General features: G+C 39.8%; 1 protein-coding gene across 10 annotated transcripts in view; it reads right to left on the reverse strand.

The window, feature by feature from the left end:
* Positions 1-2,420: 2,420 nt before the first annotated feature.
* Positions 2,421-23,200, reverse strand: part of USP54 (ubiquitin specific peptidase 54) — a 98,739-nt gene continuing 77,959 nt past the window's right edge. For 8 of the 10 annotated variants that reach the window (XM_032117100.1, XM_032117099.1, XM_032117096.1 and 5 more), the window contains 10 exons: positions 22,205-22,439; positions 21,290-21,429; positions 20,106-20,279; positions 17,010-17,129; positions 15,679-15,871; positions 11,972-13,425; positions 9,506-9,624; positions 8,230-8,370; positions 6,570-6,756; positions 5,192-5,850 (listed from right to left, as the gene is read on the reverse strand). In XM_032117100.1, coding sequence (XP_031972991.1) covers positions 5,192-5,850; positions 6,570-6,756; positions 8,230-8,370; positions 9,506-9,624; positions 11,972-13,425; positions 15,679-15,871; positions 17,010-17,129; positions 20,106-20,279; positions 21,290-21,429; positions 22,205-22,439 — 3,422 coding nt within the window. Of the gene's footprint in view, positions 5,851-6,569; positions 6,757-8,229; positions 8,371-9,505; positions 9,625-11,971; positions 13,426-15,678; positions 15,872-17,009; positions 17,130-20,105; positions 20,280-21,289; positions 21,430-22,204; positions 22,440-23,200 lie in introns of all 10 variants that reach the window. The other 2 variants (XM_032117098.1, XM_032117102.1) reach the window with 2 other exon arrangements.

Raw genomic sequence — 23,200 nt, forward strand, 5'->3', positions numbered from 1 at the left:
CAGTCAAGACTCCCACACACATACCTTCTTCTCTCTCATCAGATGAGTAAGGTGTCAAAAACCTGGCTTGTTACATCTGCTATATTAAATAGCTTCATTTAAGCCTCTAAGGGCAGTTACCCAAAACCAGTCTACAGCACTGAAATGGTTGTTTAACGTCAACTGAGATATTTTTACTCTATCTGGAGAAATTAATTGAATTACAAAAAAAAAAGGGAATGTATGCATTATTTCATCCTATTAGGAACAATTAATACATAGTACCATGAACAATTGGTTATTTCTTCTTAAGTGTACTTTAAAACACATACCTGATTTCTAAAAACTTGTAGCTGACTTAACTGTAGTATAATGTTAACTTCCATTTGATTGATGTATTTTAGATCTTAAAAAAAAGTCAGTCTGAACCTTCACAGAGATACTGCCTGTTAACATGCTCATGGCTTTAATGTGCTTTCAGCAATTTAAGACAATCTTGAATAGTTTGATTTTTAATTTTTTTTTTTTTTTAAGTAGCAAGAGTTCTGTGCTTGGAGCTCCCTCAATTGACAGTCACATAATAATTAACTGGTATAAATTTTGCGTAAACCCCTGGAATGATGGATAACTCTGCCATCAAACTCACTAAGCTAAAATTTAGCAATATGAAATGATTTTTATTACTGAAGTACAGCTTATTGTATTCACTTTTCTCGTGTTCATATTTAAAATTATTTTGATTAGTGATATATACACACATAAAACTTCTCAAGCCTGTGATTAACTGGTGAATCATCTGGGACTGGGCCAGCCAAAACTGAAGATAATCCTCCTTCAACAAACCTAATGTAAGTTAGTTTACAAACAGACACTTGACCTTCTTATTCATGAGTTTACTCAGTGTTTACTCACTCCAGAATTAATATTAAAACAATTCTGTTGATGCCAATAAGGAAGTTTGTGTTTCTTCAGAACTCCTCCATTTGCATCTGCTTCCACAAACATGCTAGCAAAAATATCAGTATTCTGAAGTGACTGTATAGCTGGTCTTAGTTAATATTTTTCCATTAATCAAAAAGCAATATTAAAAACATTTCCAAGTTATATTGCTTGGGTTTTAAAGGATTAAAAAAAAAAAAAATCATTCAATGAGCTAGAAGAATGATGCAGATAGCAAGAGAATTAAAAATTATTTGATCTAACATGCTTTTTCTAAAACATTTTCTGAAACTTTAAAGGTAATTCCATCAGCAATAGTAATGGGGAAGAATGAGCTCTAAAAAAGCCTTACAGATACCTAACTAGACTTGAAAAGATTCTGGACTACGCAGTGATAAAATGCTAGAGGCAGCAAGCACAGATGGATGAAAATATCGTACTTTTGCTTTTTCTGAGCCCCAGCACTGAACAGGAGACAGCACAGTGGTACGAGACTCCAGAACACATCTAGCTTCAGTGAGGTGTTTGTAAATCCCAAGCACATTTTTATCTTTGCCCAAGCTGGCACAAACACTGACTTACCCTACACTGTTTGTCCAATGTCTATTTATACATATAGCAGCAGTATGTAAGTGCTTCTGCACAGTTTCATTTACCATGGCAGGAACGTAACTAAAGACTGCCACAAAGAACATTGCCTACTCTCTCCATCAGTCAATCCTCCCTTCTCAAAAGCTTCAGCACCCCACTGCTGCTGAGGACCATCTCTGTACAGGAATGTATCCACTGAAAGAAGGAAGGAAAATTTAGACCGATTACTGAGTGTTCCTTGAAAAGAGACACATCTGAGCAAAGATAAGCACACATTTCCTTTCATTCTGCTTTTTCCACCTATCCATCTGTTCCTTCCTAATCCAATCCACCCTTTCTTTTGCTTTCCTTGTTTCTCTTCTCCCTACACCTCTGTCCTGCCCCTCTCCCTACATGACATTAGATGCAAAACCTGCATGAATTCCAGTATTCTGGAATTCTACCTGTACTTTCTATGTCCTACCCAACCACCACTGCTAAGTCCATTCCAGCAATGTTAGCAATCGGGGGAAGTATCAGTAAGACAGTTCCTTCCCTCTTCCCAAATCCCCCCATCTTAACGTGGGTGCAGTAGCCTTTGTTAAAAAGAAACGGGCACTTCCCTTGCACTTCCCTTCTCTAAAGCAGAGCACATTTTGGGTAACTCTCAAGTGCTGCACGCTCCATTTGAGCACATCAGCTGTTCAGCAGGTCTGAAAATGATTTCCACAAACAGCGGGTACAAACTTGGTTCCCTTCAAGAGAAGGAACTGTGCTAAGTAGTTCCTTTTCCATATACAGAAAGATCATATTAACAGGATTTTGCTACTGCTAGGACACCAAGTTACTTTTCATTTTATTATTGCCTTTTTTTGCTCCCTACACAGTTAGGTCTAAATGCATATTACAAACACAATGAGAGATCACAGAAATAGTGGGAAAAATAATTTTATTTTTAGGAGAACTGACATTCACTTATTTTAAAAAGGCGAATTTAAGTGTATATGGCATTATTTTCATTTAATTCCATCCAATAACATACTCTTCAGCCAGGGACAAAGACAAGGTTATACTGCATCAAAACTTACAAACTGTAAACTCTTAAGAATTTTAAATAGCTGCTGAATACCTGTGGGAACCCCCTCCTCACCCTTCCTATAGGCAACAGTGAACTTTAACAAGCTATTAAACTACTGTGTAATTGATTTTTGTATAGTATAAATATCACTGAAAAGACAAGTTAGTAATATTTACTTTGTAGTTAATTTGATCTTACTGACCTTACTAAAATTTGCAGGCACAAGCTGAAGTAACAGTGTTTTTCCAGTCTCACGTTTTCTCCCATGTTAAATATATTGCTGAATGTACTTCAGTTTGTTTCTCTTCAGATGCACTAATACACTGCTTGCTATGGACCCAGCTTTTCCTTTTCAGGCCTCTGGTTAACTTCATAGAAAGCAACTGATATACAAAGGACATTTTAAAAAGTTTTGAAACCTGGTAGCTAGAAGAGAATAAACACAACAGGTCCCTTAAAAAAACCCACCTGGTTACCACTAATTATTTAACTAAATTGCATCAACTCAGAATTATTCTGCAGAGCTTTATACAAGTATACTTCCATTCTTTCCTGGTTGCTAGGACATAATAAAGCTAAGCATCCATGCTGTCTTCAGTTGCAAGAGTTTCATACTTTATATTGATTTTTGAAGACATGACTTTGTACTTTGTTTTGGAAGCTTGTTTTTTTGAGATTATCAAGACTATTAAGTCTCAGTCTGCAACCTGAATTTTCTACCATTGCAGTCAAGCGAAGTGTCAAATACTTATCCATGTCCTCACTTCCATCCTGGGGCTACTGCAGCTTTCACCAACCACTGAAAGTATCAAAAAGCTGAAAACAGAAGTGGCTATGGCATGAGACACTAACAATTCCATGTCTATTGGGAAACCTGAATCAAACAGTTGTTTCAAGTAAAATATAAACTCCATTTGTTTATACTTAGAAAATTAGTACTATTGAAAGTTTCACATTATGAGGTTGCCAAAACCTTTATGTAAGAAAGTCAAAAGTCATGAGGGGTTTTTTTGGAATAGACGGGTGGGAGAACAGAGTGCTTTTTTCTGGTAACCACTACTAGTGGGGCAGCTAAGTACAAAGAAGTGTGCAACATAATCCAAAATGTAAAATGTAGTTACAGGAGACTGCAACAATAACAGAAACAATAGTGAGTATTTAGAAACAAGAAACTGACAAATTACACTAACTGAAATGAATGAGAATCAATCTCAGGCTAAACAGCAACAACTGATGGAATTCCATCAAGCCCTGAGCTGCAAAGCATGAAATGAGAGCGAAGCCCCTCGGGTCAGAGAGCGTAGGTTACGAGGAGCACTGTGAATTAACAGGGCAGGGCAGGGCAGGGCAGCCCTTCCACCAGCACTGGCACTGCCACAGCTCCAGCTCTGCTCCAAGCAGAATCATGGACCAGGACAAGCATGGAACAGAATCCCCATGCTTCTGAACACCTCATAACCACCACACCTGAAAGTGTCTGCAGGAGCAGGAGTGCAAGTGTGATTAAAATGACACTTCTCACCCCACCAATCATTTCTAATGATTTTTCTGTATATCTGCATACACTACCATCTTGCATAGATGTAGTATTCCTTAAAACAAGATGTCAGTCTCAAAATACTTTTCAAAGGACATTAAATTATTGTCCATTATGAGGTGAAATTTAAGTGCCGAGTAGTAATGAAACACCTCAAGTCCTGAATCAAAATTAGGCATATCCTCCAATCTAACTCTTTATTACATAAACTTTGTTAATGAACTAAAATGAACAACTTACTCGTGTTTGTTCACGTGTAAGAAAATGAATCAGAAGTTCCCAGCCAACTGAAGAGTAAAACTAAACAGAAAAGAAAGATCAAACACAGTCAGGTAAATAGAACTATTTTCATAGATTTATTTGAAAAATACTTACAAAAGCAAGTATGTTTGACACTAAAATAGTTAAACTTATTCTGTGTTTACATTGGTGTAGCTAAGCGTGCAGCATTAACAGTCTTTTCTGTTTGAAGCATTGTTAGTTTGCTAAAGTGGGGAAAATTGGGGTTTACTAATGAACAATATCTCCCTGTCACTTCCTCTGCAGCAACTACAGCTGTGATCTCTGTATGAGATCTCAGAACACTGAAAACTGTTTGCTTTACTAACTGCCACCTGCCAAGTGCAGATTTACTGGAACCTGGAAGGTGGGTCAGTAGGACCCCTAGGAAGGAACAGGAGAGAGGAAGGAGAAGAAAACAAAAGGATTGGTTTCTTTATGTGAAGAATATACCAAAGCTACATTTCATGAAAAAGAGTCCTTAAAAATGTCCTTTTGTTAGTTGCCATTTTCCTCCAAAACGTGTGCACACTTCAGAACTTACCCGTAAGCCAATTACCATTCCTATAGCACTTGTTTGCTAGGAGAGGGCAGGACTAGAATAGCTAAGATTCCCCATCCAGACAGCAGTTCAGTAGTGTCAGAAACAAAATACAGTGCAATTAGTTTCCACATACTGTATAGCTACATTTTAAGACAACTGGCACAGATACTGATTGAAAGAGTTTCCTGTCTCCATGCAATCCACACTCTGGCAATAACCATAGTTCACAGAGTGGTGTACTGGGGCACATGAAGTGGACGGGATCTCACCAGCCATTGTTTTGCATGGTGCCAGTAGCTGCTGCTGCTCGAGCCAGCATATTTCTGTGTGCCTCGGAAGCAGAAGAAAAAGTCCCATCCATCACATGCATTGGCAGCATTCGCCTTCTGCCAGGCTGAGGGGTGTAGCTGTTCTCTCGCCAGTCTTCTTCTGGAGGCATATCAACTCTCCTTGGACCCGGGGCCTTAACACAAGAGAGGGGCACAGGGCAACATTGAGAAGCACCGGGATCCCAAGAAGGCTCACGTGGTATTCTTAAAGTGCTGTAGTCTGTGCTGGCTGGTAGTCTGCAACCGATGGTGTGAGATTCATGCATGTGATGTTGTGAAGGCTGCTGGAGGAAGCCTTCCTGTAAACTCTTGCCTGGCTGGCCAGCATGTTTCCCCCAGAGCATTGTTCGCTTATCTGGTAAAGTGGCTGTTTGCCTGGCAGAGTAACTTGTGTTCAGCAAATGGCCAGAGACACTTGATGCTCCACCTCCTAAATGCAAATTAACACGAGGCTTTTGCCCCTGGGAGAGGGTGCCTTTGGGTACACAAGGGAGACTCCCATAGCTCAGTGCCACACCTGGGTAGTCTTCACCTTGGAAAGCTTCACCCCTGTCAGGCACAACCAGAAGTTTCTGGATGATGTTCTTCTGATCTCCTGAAATAAATTTTAAAAAAAGGTTTGCTTAGTTATAATTTTTGTTTCATTCTCTCTGAACTTCCAGCTGTGGTCAGCAGGTGACAGAAGAACAATGAAATCACTAGTACATCCAGTTACTGGCTGACATGCAATTCTGAATAAAAGCTAGCTGTACCTTTTCCAGCATTCATTTTCCTCACTGCATTTCCTCTCTTTATCCTACTGCAGCTGCTGTCACAGATTTCAGATTTCTTTACTAGCCCCTTGTTTCATCATAGAGGAGCCCAACAAAGTATTTCAAGGCTGGTAGATCAAACTGGTTTTGATGCTGTCACAGGGAAAGTAATTCTCATGCAGGAAGTAGTTATTTCTACTGGCACATGGGTGATTTGTGGGAATGAGTAACTTGTGGAAGTACTCTCATACATGGCAACAAGGTGGTGGGTCTTACTGCTACTTTTACATTAAAGAAAATAACTCACAAAAATATTGATATGATTTTATATAAAGCCATCATAAAGTTTCCACAAAGGTTATGGGCTTTGGTTATGCACATTTAGCACAGAACCACAGGAAAACTCCAAAGGGGAGAGAAGAAGAAATGTGGTTTGTTCTTCCAGACTTCTGGAGGAATTCAGGCAGATGGTAAACTCCATTATGAAAGACAAGAACTGAGGAGCTGTACTTCAGCAATATTTCTGATCACGAAAAAGGATGAAAAGTCCTGTGATTATTACCTGACAGTTTACGTGCCTTGCCCACCATGCTGGGCATCAGTACATCATGGGGTGGGTGCTGCACCTGGTTTGGGTTGTGCTGGGGATCAAAGGGAAATACAGGAGGATCATGGGGGAAAGGAAGGGAAGTGGAGCTGGAAGAACGGTGGCTGGTGTCCACTGGCATTTTCCTCGTATTTGGTGCTTCCTTTTATAAAATGAGAAAGGAGAAGAACAGAACATAAAATGATGAGTAAACACAGAGTTGGGTTGAAACAAGCAAAGGTGGTGTTGATCCAAGAAAGAAAGGGATGAGTCACTGGAACAAAAACATGCATCTGTACGTGAAAAAGACAGACAAAAACTGCATCAATCCAGTAAGGCTTTTACTGAAGTGGTGGGCTACTTAAGATCGTTAGACTGGAATTATACCAGAAAAAAAAAGCCAAAACAAACACAAACCGCTCCTGGAGGTTTGGCTGACAAACCGAATACACAAAACAACGTCAGGCCAGTCAGCACTGAAAATGGTACGCTACACAAGCCATGAAACAGAGTATTGCTGATTTTTCCTTTCTATTTTCTAGAAGGCTTTACTGAAAGCTCTGATTTCAGACTATGAACAGATTTACCTGTCACAGCTGAAGTATTTATCTGTGTTATACCTTTTCCCTCTATTAGGAGATACCTACCCCAGAAAGCAGGAATCAACAACAAACCATCACAGACTTGAGCCCAGTGCCTAACTCGAAGAGTAGTAACAGACAACCATCCCATTGGCTGCTTGTGTTGTGGAGATAAAAACATTAGCTGAGAGAGCAGCTCTTGGGCAGCTAAAGGTCTTTAATTGCTTCTGCCAGCACTTCCAGGTATGTGTCAGAGCCCTTAACTAAAGCACACTGAGGAGCAAACTCTTCAAAGTTGACATATACTTAGTTTATGGTACACAGCAGAGAGATGCAATTGGACTGACCTGTCTAAATAACTGATTCTGCAACTAAGACTCTTCTATACCTATTACACAGCTGGTTTCAAATTAAAGTTTAAGTACAGTGTGCAAAAAATTCAGTCCAAGCCAAAACTTGACATTATATGTTGCTAAACATTGGTACTGTTTTTCTGACACTTTTAAATTGCATCTAAGACTACTTAACAGAGAGGACAAAGAAAAGATCAATTTCCTTACTTTTAGTTATTTTCTGTATTTAACTGTCTGCATGTTATGCACCAAGTCTTGAACTGACTCCCCTTTAATGTTTACTTTTACTCTCTAAAAATGCTACTTGCTTAATAAACTCACAAGAGAGCAGAAACTTTCATTTTGGTACTGGTGGGTTTTTTTGTTTTTAATTATAGGTGTATGAGAAGCTTTCTTGAAAGTAAGTCAACTGAAAAAAAAATGTTTATACTGGTTGTTTCTGCATACTAGCAAGTAATGTAGCTGACACGCCTACCAGCTGCAGCAGCCACTACTCTGCAATGACATGAGGAAAATGGCTTTGTTACTTATACAAAAGTTCATTCTTCTTCCAAAGAGAGAACAAAAAAGACAGGCTTTTATCATGGCTTATTATTGAGTTGTCTTCTGTCTCATTTGTTAACTACTAAATGCAGACAGAGAAAACAGCAACCCTACACACAGATGATAGCTCATTGGAAAGCTGCACATCATTCTACTTACAAAACTGTGAGAAGAGACCAAGGTCTCTTCTCTGTTTGAGACAACTGTCCCACTGAGACTGCGAGCAATGCGACGGAAATTCTCTGCACTGTATATTTCCTCCTCTTCTGGTTCCCTGCTATGTTCTCTGGTATATGTGACCTGCAAACAACATCACATATTTCAGACAAGGTTCTTCATAATATCAATTTTGTACAATAATTACAGGGAACAGATGAATAGAAATATAATGGAGCATACTTCAGTGATATTTAGTGATCTTTTCTTTCTTGAAATCCTTCACTCAGGTACTGCTTTGAAAACTTAAGATAAATGGGTCTGTTTGGATCTGCTGATTAAAAATATTATTCCTTATAGTTTTTCTTCCATTAGTAAATATACACAGATTGATTTGTCTAAATGAGAGTCGTTCTTTTATAAGTGTCTAAAGCCAGGACAAAATGTCTCTAGTGGGACAGATCTACCTGAAGGACTGACTGCTGCTACAGGCATCACTGCCCCTGGAGAGATAATCATGGCTACAGCTGACAGTCATCTTATGATAAAGTACTACTGTCTTCTCATACCAAAAAAAAAAAAAAAAAAAAAATCTAGGATTATTTGACGAATGCTGGAAGCTGGCTAATCTTATTCTAGCAAGGGAAATGTTTATTCCATCTTTCCTTTCCTTTGTTCCATAGAGGAACAGACTTGGAACTCCCTTTAACAAGTACAGAGATACTACAGGAAATGTCATTTCCCCTTGAAAATACTTTCACGTCTTCACATACAGGCATTGATATGTAACTGCCAGTTATTTAAACAGTGTCTTCCCAGGAAAAAAAGAAAAAGAATGTTCTCCCACTCTGAGGTGACTAACTATGAACTGTAGCAAATACCAAATTATCACCCACCTTAAAAATATGTAGTGACAGTGAAAAAAAATGAAACTTGTGCCCCTGCACATGGTAAAATTAAGAAGCAGTTATCATCAGTTGTGATGCAAGGGAATTCATGTCACTAAGTTCAAAGAGGCTAGATCTTAAAGTTTTCAACGGTGTGTTCCTCCAAGCCAGGATTTAGATCATTTGACTGCACGTAAGCTGCACGTAGCATGAGTCACTCTTATTTTAGTTAGTTAATCCTGTGCTAGACTGCACTTGAAATTCTCTCTAATATTAATATCAACAACCCCAGTACCTTTTTCATAATGTGTTTCACTTGTCCCACTGTAAATTCTTTCTTGCACAGGCCGAGCCCTTCCCCCACTAGTATATCTTAAGTAACAAAATGTCACCTTGGAGACAGAAGAGACAGTGGATCCACACAGACTGCGCTCGATCTCTGCTGTTGGGGTTTTCGACAGACCCATGCCAGCTGTAGCAGGCAGCTTCCTCACACTCAGGTTCACAGAGACTGGGAAGGAAAACACTATGATTAAATTCAACACCTGATTGCATGTTATGACACATTTCTGACTATCTTAGGTCTGACTCCAGCAAAGACAGAGGGACTATACACACAGAACAAGAAGTCAGAGACCCTTGGAACATTAATATATCAGCTAACACCCAACATTTCAAGGGGAGACAGTCCATCAGGATACTATGCCTACTTCCCTGGCCCTTCTGCAGGCTTCAGGGGAGCAGTTAATTGAACTATTTAAGATTTAAATGATTTAACTGCACACCAAGACTTGCCTGATACAGAGGTGAGATTGTTTAGAGGGCTCAGAGAGACAGAAAATCAGCCACTGGAAGGAAGTTACCTAATGTAACTTGGGCTAAACAAGTCAGCCTCAGGCTCCCCACACATTCAGTGCTCCTTCCCATTCAATGCTAGTTTCTCAGCCATTTGTTGTGCTGGTTAAATAGTTAAAGGTGTTATTTTTAACTAGGATTGCTACAATTACTTCACTTCAGTGCAATCCCCATCCATCAATTACAATCCTAAAATTTCTCATGGAATAGACAGATCAATGTCCTAATTAAACTGGTCACAGGGAGTTCCTCTATATAGGAAGAAAGGTCATATGCTGATAACAACACCTTTTCTGCATTGAGGTGGTTGCATTCAGAGAAACAAGTCTTGGCTTTAACTCTGCTGTAAAGTCCCTCTAATGAAACAGAGGCATTTTCACCATGATTCAGAATGCAAAGATCTGACAAAACCAGTTGATAATGAGTCAAAGTTTCAACAGCATTTGCAAATGAATAGGTAATGCAAGTTAAAAGAAAGAAAGAGCAGTCCTAGACCTAACTCAGGTGATTTTCATCCAGTTCATCACAGTAGATGCACTGGTTCAAACTTTTCAGTTTTATACAGAATTTGCAGAACTTAGGAAGAAAAACCAGAAAGTTACAGCAAATGAGAAGATCTCAAATATAAACTTCACTTGAGAAGAGTATCTGTATCCCACATCCCTCATACATGTGGTGGGAAAATACACAAGAAAGTCAGCCTAAGAAATGAGTCATTTGATGACAGAACTCTGAAACTCCAGCCAATACTAAAGCAACTGGGCTTTATCCTGGTAGATTTCCAGAAAGAACTTCCAAAATCAGTTGGAACATGTAAGACCTTCTGATTCAAGCCCATGCAAGAGAGTATCTGCAAAGTTCTGAGATCAGATCCTGCCTAACTCTGAAAGCAAACCAAAAGAACAACAAATGGTAAATGGCCACATTTCGATGTCTTAACTGGTCTGTGAGTGGACTGCAAGACATGAGAGTTCAGAGAAAACTCAAGCTGTTGAACAGAAACCCATTCAAGACTTTATGGCAGTACTCACTCTGATCACAGCCAGGTCTGACATTGTCAGGAGTGACGGAGGTTCCACCTCCACGGGTGCAGGGCAGGGGAAAACCTGTCTTGTGTATGCATTGCAATATATATATATATATATATATCATATGTGTATAGCTATATCTGTGTCACTTTGGTACCCATCCAATTTCAGGCTGCCTTATATTTAACCAGAAAATTCATCGCTTTAATGCTATGACACAGATTATAAAGAAATTTCCTTCACTTGTGAAGCAGAGAAACAAGGTTGCCCTATCTCAGGCAGGAGATTAGATCAGCTTAAGTGGAACCGGACTGCTGTCATGAGACTCCAGTTGAATGTCTCCAGCAACAGCTGGATGTCCTCACTGACAGAATCTGTTCATTTTCTTTCAGCACCAACTAATCCACAAGATCTCATGGATCTTAGTGCAGTTCATGTACCCTCAGCGCTGCTTTCACAACTAATTTTCCAGAACTTAAAGCAGGCAGTCCTTAGCAAAACTCTCAGATCTGGAAACACTTTTAAAAGTTATTCCCCTCAACCAATTACAGACTAAATTCTCAATTACAATACAATCAGTAAAAATTCACCAATGCGGAGAATATTAACATCAGGCATAGAAAGAGTTCAATAAATTCCAGAGGTGATGTAAGACTTTCAAACAGCAAAATTCATTAGCCTGACATAAGCAGCTAGCTCCCTCCTTGAAAACAGGATCAACTATTTCTATGTTACTCTTAACAGATGTTGCTCTCCTTTTGCCAAGATCAACAGCTACTCTGCAGCCACCCCAGGCAGTGCTATCACACTGCTTTCTCTAGTTAGCTGGAATGTTTTCAGAGTCTACAACCTGAATTTTTCTGCATCTGTGCACAAATTAATGCCCGTTTAACTAAATCGACTGGAAAATGCATCTTCACCTATATTGGAGTACATAGGCAGGTCAACCAAGAAAAATAACTGCATCATTCTTACCTGATTGGTCAAATGGATACCTAGCACTGTCCTGTCTTCCCAAGAAAGGCCTAGTGGCCTGAGATGCCTGCAGACTAGTCTGATAGAGGGATTCCAGTTCTGAGAGCTCCTGCTCTGTGTCTTGATTCCACTGTGGATGCAGATGTACTGGGATCCTGCTCAAGTCATCTCCAACTGCTCTCTGATCAGAAAGGAGTGGACTCCTCCCAGGTACAGGAAGCCATTCAGTATTCTTATTAGCCTTCTGAGAACTGTAATACCTAGTAACATTATTCACCCAATGGTCCACAGGCATAGAGGCAACCATGCTACTAGCAGCTCCATCATCCACCTCTTTCATTCCTCCATCATGACAGCGCCTTTCCACATAGGGTGCAGGGTCTGCTATAGTCTGTCCACCTCTTCTACACAGTTCTTCACTGTGAGAACAAAAACTCATAGAAGCAACATGTTGGGCACTAAAACCCTTCAAAGAAACTACCCCGTCCCTAATATCCACAGCTGAGTGTAATTTTTCAGAAGACTGGTTTTTGTTTTCTTGGTTTTGATGGAGTAGCTGTCCGTAACCAGAAGATGAACGGCTGATGAAAGATTTTTGTGTTAACTTTGGAGACTTCTCATCCTGACACACTGCAGTAATCCAGTCTTTTTCATGAGTACCTTTTCTCTGGGAGACTGCATGCATTTTCTGAAACTGCTCTGCCAAGGAGCGAACATGTCCCTTTGTACTAAAAGCCTCAGATTTACAACCGTCTGCTGTGCCATATTCACCCTGTGAGGGTAATAACATCTCCTGGCTGTTTGCTCTGGAGTACTTATTTTTCTGCAAAGGATCCGAGGAGCACTGCTGTGTAGGGGATGAAGTTGCAGAGGTCACTGCATGATAGGCCCCTAAATGATCAACGTTGGGCAGCACGGGAGAGCTTGCAAGTTTGGAACAAGGACTGTGCTGGCTGTCCCTTTCAGGAGATGCAGCTTGTGGTGGATGTGGACAGGGAAACAGTGTAGGCAAAGACACAGAGTTTATTGTGTTAGCCTTGGATTTGAAGTGAGGTGTGAGAATAGGCATTATGTTATGAACCTCTTCTAACCTGCTGCTACTGCAGCAATCCCTATAGTCTTTTGGCCCTGTGGCTGTCGTGTCAGCAAATTCCCCACTATTGTGGGCATCATTCTCAGTTCTTGCAGACCTCTCTGTCAACCCTTGCCTATAGGGAAAAGAGGGAACTTGGTCATGAAAATCAGCAGAAGCAGACTGGAAGTTTGGAGAGATCCTGTTGGATGGACTGCTTTCAGAGGGGGGCAAGGAGGAAGACTCTGGATATAATGATGAGTGCAATTCATGGCAGGAAGCAGGTGGGTGGAAGAAAGAACTGGACCCAAATTCCACTTCTTTGTTGGGTTCCAGTGGTAGCTCCTGGCTCAGCAGTACTTGGAGCGGGCCAGTCTGTTCACTAAAACACACAGAAGAGTAAATGATTAGCAGTAGCCATTGCTTACGTTTATTCCTAGGGTACAGACCTTGCACGAGGTGACATACAGCTCAACACACTTTGCTCACTGTATTCTGATGAAGACTTCGCATTAATTCACTAGAGACATACATGCGAGTCCTTTGCTTCTAACTTTGTTTTCCTACTCTAACTGAATCCATTTCATACTTTTAAGAGTATTTTGCAATTTACAATTGCAATTTACAATTAGGCTCTATATGAAGTATTCTTGTACAGCACCACAGGCATTTCAATCAGCAGACTGAGTATGTGAGTAGGAATAACTGTAAAAAGAGTAAAAATAGCATTTATATAAAATGTAATAACTGTTTTCAACAGTAACATCTTAGATATCTTCTAAAATACTTTGGACATGTCTGTGATCTGAACATGAACTGACAGTATTTCTGTACAGTCCCCTCTCTCCAGGCAACTTCATGAAGAATGACTTGACAAATGGAAGGAACAGGTTGAACTTTTTCTCTTTATCATCTTTATAGTCTCATTTTTCAAGATACTTATCCAAAACGTTAAATAAAGTTCAAGCTAAATACATAACTATTATTCTGAAATAATTTGTATCCTGAGCATACTTCTAGAAAATAATGTTCATTCTTTTATGTACCAATGCAAGACAATTATATTTTTGGGTCATACACATCCCTGGCATTTTTCTGCATTTAGTTAGCATTTTAATATACAGACAGAACTAACAGTACTAAGTCCACTGCCTATGAGAAAATGACAGGCTACATCAGCTCCAGCAGAAAACTTAAAGAGATGTAAGATCACTGCTTTGGTTCCTCCTTGAGATGCATGGAAGGAAAGTTACCATGAAGACCTAGTTGATGTGTGTAGCAATACAACATTATCTGTCAGGAATTGCAAACTTCGTACTCTCTGCAATGTTATTTACATCAAAGCTGGAGTACAGAACTCTGGCTATGAATACAGTTTCTTTTTCATTGGCTGAAATATTAACGTTTGGTTGGATATAACTTTTTGCAAAAGTAATGCTCTTTTCACAGAGCAGCAGTGAACGAGTTTAGCATTAGCAAAATTAGTTAAGAAAGGCACTTTCATTTTCTTAGAATCTGCAAAAATGCCTAATTTGAGCTCTGCATTTCTCCTGTAAGAGAGGATATAATGGACCCCTGATTGACAAAAAGATCAGCTTTCATTATGTGTAATTCAGGTACTGCAGGAAAAGAAAAGAACGTTATGAACCAGAGCCTGGCAGGTGTGCGAATTAACTGGGTTTGTATATAGCTGTACGCAGCATTTTACAGAAAGGAACAGAAAAACGATTCTCATCTGAGATTTTATTTAAGCTTGTGGTAATATAACATGTAAGAAGGGGAGAGGGAAAAAAGTAACAGTTCAAGAAATAGCCTAGAAATTGGATAGGAATGGTCTAGTACTAGGAGGGAATGGCATGGGAAGAAAGAAGGATTAAGCTGCATGCTGAAGAGGGTAGGAAGAAGGATTGGTTATAGCAGAGAGTTAATTATGCTGTAGTTAAAGTCAGTATGGAAGAAAGAATCATGAAGAGACACTGAGGAGGGCTGGTAAGCCAGGCTACAGGATGCTGGGAAACACAGAAAGAAAATGAAGAATGATGGAGTAGTCAAGGTGACAGATCAGGATCTGGATTCAAGCGTTGTACCAGTACACTACTAGAGAAGTGGACTAGAAAGAAAAGATCAGTGTCCTTGCCAGTTTTAAAACTACAGAGCACTAAACACACTGGCTGATGTTCCCAACATAAAAGCAACTATAGCAAGATTTTGACTGTAGTACAGTCTTTGACTGACTGAGTCCTGAAACTGCTCCTGATTATAAACTGTCACATTTCATCCTACCACATGCCCACTTTTTTTAGCCAGATTATTGTCTATTGTATTTTTTCCCTTGGTGCATGAGACATCAATGCTGCCAGGCACTGACTGCTACAATTCTCTGTCACAGATCACATTTTGAACACATGCACATTGGACTATTCTATGAAGACTGGGAGAAAGGGTGGTGGGGAGAGGGAAAATGGGGTAGTTGACTGTTTTATAATAGGATTTAACCTAGAGAAGAAAAGAATAGGGTGTGACACAGTAGGACTTGGACTATCCAGGGGAATATACATAGTTTGCTATTTCTTTCCAGACTGCACTGCTCACAGATGCAGCCCAGGTCTGTGTCTAGGTGAGGTACTCGCACTACCTTGTAGACTGGGCCATGGTGCCGCCCTGTGGTGGGTGGCAGGCTGGCGGAGGCAGCGGCTGCGGTGGCTGTTGGTGCTGCATGCGATCCTGGAGGCTCCGGGCTTTTCGGATACTGATTTGCAGCTTCTTATCGACTAGGGCTCTGCTGTGAGTGCTAGCGCTGGCATCATGCATGGCAAGTCTTAGTTTAGCTAAAATGCAAAAGAAAACATAGCAGAAAACAAACAGAAAAAAGGAATAAAATTGAAAAAGAAAAAAAAAGAAAAAAGATGCAGCAGGAACAAAAAACATGGACCATGCAAATACTGCCACAAAAGAATTCACAAGGATGCTATTGTTTCCATTAATGCACATTCAGCTTAGCCAGGTGTACAAACACATTAACTGAAACTAAACCAAAATAAAATAAAAACAATATCCTTCTTTTAGCCCAATTTCTCATCCCTTCACACAGGCTCTTTCCAGCCCTACTACAATGATGCTTCATTCTGTCATCTACTCTTCTCCTGCATCCTCCATACATGGGACTGACTCCCTTTATGTGCAGGAATACCCAGCTGGGATTTGAGATTCCTTGCTGGAATGAAAGCTAATAGCGCTATCACCACAGCTGTATGCTGCACCCTTTATTCTGCAGTCCATAAAAGCCAATTTCTAAATGCAAACAGCACAGGAGCTATTCACCCTGTCTGCAGCCATTCTATGCAGACAGAGGGGAGCATGGGGTGAGACAGCCAGCCAGTTATAATGAAAAAACACCAAAAATAAAATGAAATCACATAGCACACATTCTCAAAGATCACAATGCATTTAAGCACTTCAATGTCCTAATGCTTTTTCTTCAGGAAAGCAAAGTACAACATAGTTCACTTCTGTTAATCCAGGGGACTCAAGAGTGGGCTACCATTTTCTTCCTATGCTACACCCCCCATGAAAAACAGGAGAGCTTAATAGCCTTTGCAATTCGGCCTGACGATGGGGAAAAATTGTGAGGACTGAGTGGCAAGGGGAACCACCTACCAGGTGCTTGCTGAAACATACCATTTAGCACCGAAAAGGGCACATCAGCACTCCAGTGCTGTTACTACCTTAGCACTGGAGAGAACAAAATGAATGCAAACATGAAAAAACAGAGATGAAGAGGAATGGGACTAAAAACCCCAAATGGGAATGCTTATAAAAACGAAAAATTCTGTCTACCTGCATGTTCCTAAAGACCAGCTGGACCCCCATATTACCTGACCACTTAATGTGATGTAGCATTTCAGACTCTATTCTGTATTAGTACACAGTCAAAGCGCAGTAGCTCAGGCAGTTAAGGTTACTTACATATAGCTTCGTTACAGAGAGCCAAAGCTGCAGCACAATCGCCCTTCTGCTCCTGATTCAGTGACTCTTCAAAGATTGAGTCTGCTTCCTGCATCGACTTCTCAAAGCCATCACTCCTCCCTGCAAATGGGCAGCACCCTTCATTTTGATTTCATTCATTGCAGAACCCTCACTTACCCTCATCCCATTTGTGATCGCCAAATCCTTCCACATACGGATTCTTGCAGAGGCTGCGCATATCCCAGACTGCACCACCTAACCTTCCCTAAGCAGAAGTACATCTTGAGCACCTCATAACGTCACCCTGTGACGTCCACACAGTAAAACAACGTGAAACAAATTTTTTTCCCTCAAATTTTCTTTAGTCGAAAGAGTTGTACTCGCTTATTCTACTATTTTCAGAACTTTAAATCAGTACAAAAGATGGTAGAGACATATCACAGAGCCTGTTCAAATGACTTCTGTCAAGTAGGAATTAAACTAAATTTAGAATCAAATCTAAACCAAAATGTATCAGTAAAAGAAATACAGCAGATCAGGGTTTTTTTCATTGTATGTTAAGTTTCCTGACAAAACCCATCTGGTCTCTTCTTCATCAAAATGGAAGCAAACTGAAACAACTAACATGTCTGGGGAAGAAAACTCGGACTTGAGTGTTAACATAAATGCCTGCATGAACTACTTCTATAAATGAGTTCAGTGCATACACTTAACTGCTGTAAGTAACATACAGAATATGAAAACTCAACAGTCTTGCAGCTTGAAAATCAAGGTGGTGGAAGCTGAGAAGAAAGGGGTAACTGTAAAGAACTCTTCTTGCAACAATTTAGAAAACTGTGTTGGAGAAGAGAAGGATAAATCATCTTTGGACACAAAAAGGAAACTGTGTCCTGGCATCATAACATCCATTCCTGAGAGGAAGAAATGCCCAGACTATTTGGTGTCACCTACTAGGCATAATGCAAATTATGCACTAAAATGTAAACATTCCAACGAGGAAGGGAAAACAGAAAATAAAAATTGACTTTTTACTTTGTTTAGGGGTGGGTCTTTTTAATGGTATGTCTCTATCATTGTGGTAGAGAACACAAGTATCTTTATCAGCCAACAATAAATTACATTCTCTCAATCTGCATAACACATGCTGTGGCCTGACCTGCTCCCCAACACCCTTGTGCAGAGATATAAGTACAAACTCTTTTACCATAAACCCCAAAGAACCTGCAAGAGAAGCTAGAACTGGAGAGAGAAGTGAGAGTTGTTAGAGCAGTAAGTTAATCAAGCAGCACATTCAGTTTCAAAATCAAGGCAACTGAGGCTTGTAATCAAGGGCAGAATACTGAAATTAGCTTTCTATGCATGAATTTAGCAGTTTACTTGAGGGGAAAATGAGTCACAAGTGTTCTGGAGTTCTGCATACAAGCAAGCCTAACAGACTGCTTGACTGCCTGGAAATGTTAAGCTATTATATCTCTGACTGGCGTGTGGAAAGACTTTAAAAGAACTAAGCAAAGACTTTCCTAGATTTCAAGTCAATGCATCTGACATTTTACTGAATTCTTTTTTGATTAAGCATTACTCTAGTCTAGTTTCTTTTTAACAAAGAAAAACTAAGCAATCTTTGCTTCTATCAACTAATAGAATAGATGAAAAAGAGGGGTAATGTATTGGAGAATATGCTATTTTCCTTCATGCAGGAGAAGCAGAGAAGACAACATGCTAAGCAATGGAGGTTTACTTCTCAATTTTTAAATCACTGGCATTTATGTTACAAAAGCAAACACTATACTAATAAAAGAATGTATCCATCTACTCCGGTACATCAGAATTTTTCACCTGGTTACCAGCAGGCCATAGTAGGACTGTAAAGGATAACTGATGGTCAGCAAAAATTATACAAACATTCCCAGTCAGACATCCTCATGGAGATCATAAGCGTTCAGCTGCTATTGGCACAATGTCATTCTGGCTGCTGAGCAGAGCACAGTTGGGATTGTGTCCAGAACTGGCACTGCTGTGGACTGCCCCTCTCCTTCCTCTCCTTGAGCAGCAAACCAGCAACCTCAACTCTTTTCTACGTCAGGTTGGAGGAAGCAGCATGGGAATGCCAGGAGGCCTTGCAACACAGGATACCACAGTAGGACTGCCCTGACCATGCATACATTTGCTGCACCAGAACCCAGGTGTTCACTACACCTTTCTTGGCTCTGCTTACCCTCCAGTGACCCCCAGTTAAGTGTTCCAGCAGGTTCCAGGGTTCACTCTTGACTGGGTCAGTGCACTTTTTCCCACCTTTCTCTTGAATCCCCTTACGGGCTGATGGAGATTTAGGGGTAAAACAAAGGTATGACATGTGAATTCTGTCATGTTCCCTCTGCTACAGCTGCATCCTTCCAATTAAACCTCTTTTGCTGCCATCTCCGGCCAGAAAGATGAGGAGTCATGGAAAAGACAATCAAACTTAGTATTTGGCTTTTAAATTTTTTAAAATTCTTTTTCCCTAGAAAGGATATGCAACCTAAATCCAGCTCAGATTTTCAATTAGATCCAGCCAGAGTACTTGTCCCCACACCTGTGCTGGGCATACACAGCCAGGCCAGGGAGAAAGACTGGAAAGCACAAGGGCAGGAACAAGCAGAATTGCTTAGGGCTGTAAAGGTAGTAAAATCAAGCAGAAGCAGAACAATGGTTTATATGAACAACCTCTGTGGTGGGTGGAGCTGAGGAGCCTGAAAGGTACAAACAGCCCTGCTCATTCCAAGATGCTGGTTAAAGGCTTACAGCTAAATCTAGATATCAATACTATTAACAGTGTATATCACTGCAAAAATGGAAAGACACAGATATATTAAGAATACCTCTACGTTACTTTGTTTTCTCATTTAAGAAGAAATTTGGTCAAAAATACCAAACAGTTTTTTCACTTTCTACAGGTTTGAAATGGATAGTATTTCACTACCTGAAGGTACAAAATTGTAATGGGGTGTGGATGCAGTGAGACACACACATATACACAATTAAAACAGGAAATTACATTCAAAGGTTCAAAGAACCAGCACTACCATCTTGCAAAATATACTGCATTCAAAAGGTTACCCTGATTCTGCAGTTCATCTAGATCCATGAACCTGCTGGGACGGGGATTAAAGCCCATTGCTGCCTCCATTTCCTTTTCTCTTTTTCTACGTAGTTCTTGCTCATGGGCTCTCCTTGCCACCTCTTCTTGCAATTCATCCAGCTCACTCTTTAAAGGAACAAAGATGTCTCCACCTTCAAAACAAACAAGCCAACCAAACTTTTTTGACAGTTACATCTCAAAGTATCCCTTAAAAGACAAAGAAGTATTAATGGAGAATAAAATTAATATTAGATAATAACAGTCTGAGACCACAGAATTGTAGAACATAAATTTTGCTTTCTTAAATTTTACTTATAAAACCCCGCTTGATACAGTAGTGCTTCAAGCTCCCCTGCAGCACAGCCCATGGATTCACTGACTCACGAAAACAGCATACAGAACAGAGAGAATCATTGGAAGAAATAACCCTAAGCTGATGATGAAATCTTGAGACTTCTTACTGTATTTATAATTTGTAAATGCTATAAATTAGCCAGATCACTAGAGCTTGTGAAAGTTAAATGGATTCCAAGAGAGATGTTTTTCATATAACTGCACAGAGTGGATGAAAAAGGGAAGAAAATAAAGCACATCAACAGCCTACACAACAGAAATCCATCAGTTGTCATTGTCATTTCAACTATTACCAGTATTCAGAAAGTGTCTTTCCTCTTGCCTTTCCCTTCCCCAGACTCTCTGGAATAAAGTATTTGCTTAGAATGATACATAAGCAGAAAAGCTTAGCCTCAGCCCAAACATCTTGTAAAAAAACATTCAGAGTTCTAACAGTTTTAAATTTTGTACAGAATTACAAGCTTGTTTTCAGGACTCTACTAAGTTATGAGTTATGCTTGGGAGGGTATTTTTGACTGATGGCAGAATACTGAGTTATAAGAAAGAACAGGAAAAATAGCTTTATTTTATCAGTTAAGTCAATACACAAAAGAGATGCCAGAGCAACACGATCAAGGGAATATTCCAACAAAGTTTTTTGCAATCCTCTTTGGTAAATCTTATAACTATTTCTTGTAAAACTGTTATGTTCCTCAAAGTTTCTTTTCCCTTTCCTTATAATTTCCCTGTGAACATAAACATCCAGAAAGTAAAGAACAATTCCAATACAATTTACCTCGCATATCCACCCCTGCAAAGTGTATCTTACCATTTCCAGTGGTGTGTGGGCTGTTTGTCCAGCTCCCAATTGATGAAGCCGACTCCACCTCCAAGATGCTGCTACTGTGAGACTTTGGGATGTTACGCCAAGCAGGAACAAATCCACCTGCTCGCTTCGTATGAACATCCCTCCAAGAAGAGAGAAATTATAGTTTACCATTTGAATGATCTCTCCAGGAGAAATTGTATCTACCTTTTTTGTATCCACACAAACATATACTTGCATTTTAATTTAATTTTAAAAGAAGTCTACCATAAGAAGATCTTGGGAGAAACAGGGAAAGAGGAAGTTAACAAGGAGGACAGTAATTCTATTCTCCTCCATAAGATTATGCAATTCATATTAAAACTGTGGTCTGGGAGTTGTTCAGAACAGATTCTTACAGCTGAAAATCTACTATATTCTGGCCATAAACAGTGCCAGTTTGTGGTTACCTGAAGCTTCCTAAGTCAAGGAAAGAAATACATTGTGCTGTCTATTTATTTTTACATACCAATATTGCAAGTATGTCTGAAAACAAAGATTTCTATACAAGGCTATTGATTTCTCATTTTGTACAATGTGTCTATTAATCGATGGTTTAACTAAACCAAAAAGGACTATGAGCTACTCAAAGTACAAGGTTTTAAACCAGAGACTAAGGGTACAACTATTTCAGATGCATCACTTCAGACAACGTTTTTCGCTCAATCAAGCCCTGGGTTTCTCTCTTCTCCCTAGCAGTAAGTTAGCAATATACTGAAAAGAAAATGCTCCCATTTCCCTATTATTTCTCCCCTGCCCCAATAAAGCTGTATTTCAAACTAGGACCACTGCTTTGCAAAATGTTCTATACCACTATGCAACTACAAAAAAGAAATCAAGACTTCAGTCATTCCAAATATGAATTTTGTTGAAATCTACCTGTGGGTGCTTGAGCTTTCAGACAAGGACATGTCCAGACTCACTGGGCTGTTGCTGTTGCGCTCACTGCTTTCGTAGCCAGACTCCATCCTCTGTATTAGATGAGGATGTTGATCCACCATATGGTACTGGGTGCCCCGGCCCAGCACACCACGCTTGTATCTAACATTTGACTGGCTTGACCTTGTTTCATGAACAGTGTGTTCTTTCACCTCATTCTCAGTAAGTTCTTTACCTGTCAAGATAAAACAATATAGCTTGGTAGAAGACCTAAGCTTCAGTACCAGCAAAACATCCATATACATGTTACCTTCTCAACTATGTTTAAATCAGAAGCGCCATCCTTAATTTAGTGTTTCCCAGCTTTCCTAGCAACTTTAAGCAATAACCTTTTCAACTAATTTATCTTTGAATCTCTCCCCTTTAGTATAACTTACCATACTGCCCCTGAGGTAATAATTAAGGCTGCAATGAAAATCCTTTCTTTCCCATAATAATTTGTATTTGTACAAGATAATTTTACTGTATATGCAATTGTATTTCCAGTACTCTGTTATATCTATTTCGGATGCTCTCATTTTTTACACTCTTTATTTTGCCATTTATGATTTGTTGTGGCTTATATAGAGAACAGAAAAACTTGGGTTTTTTAAATTCTTTCTTAAGAAAGTCTTAAGAAAGAATTTAAAACGGTCTTTTCACTTAATTCTTGTTTGCTTCCCTTTCTTCCCTGGAGGTGTGTTCTCTTCCCCTTCACCTTGCCTTTACATATTCCTTTATGCTTCCCAATTCTTTTCAACTGTCAAAACCAGCAGAGTCTCCATGTACAAGCTGCATAGCTTCTGTGGTGTAAAATCTTCCCAGATAAATCATCACTGGCTTCCAGGCTCTTATCCTCACAATAAGAACTCTGCACCAATACACAAGGTACTTTCTGCACCATACTCTGAGCCATCAAGTGAAAATACTATGATGAGCCAGAGGAAAAGCCAGAGC

The sequence above is a fragment of the Corvus moneduloides genome, chromosome 8 (genome assembly GCF_009650955.1).
Source record: "Corvus moneduloides isolate bCorMon1 chromosome 8, bCorMon1.pri, whole genome shotgun sequence".
Classification (NCBI taxonomy): Eukaryota; Metazoa; Chordata; class Aves; order Passeriformes; family Corvidae; genus Corvus; species Corvus moneduloides.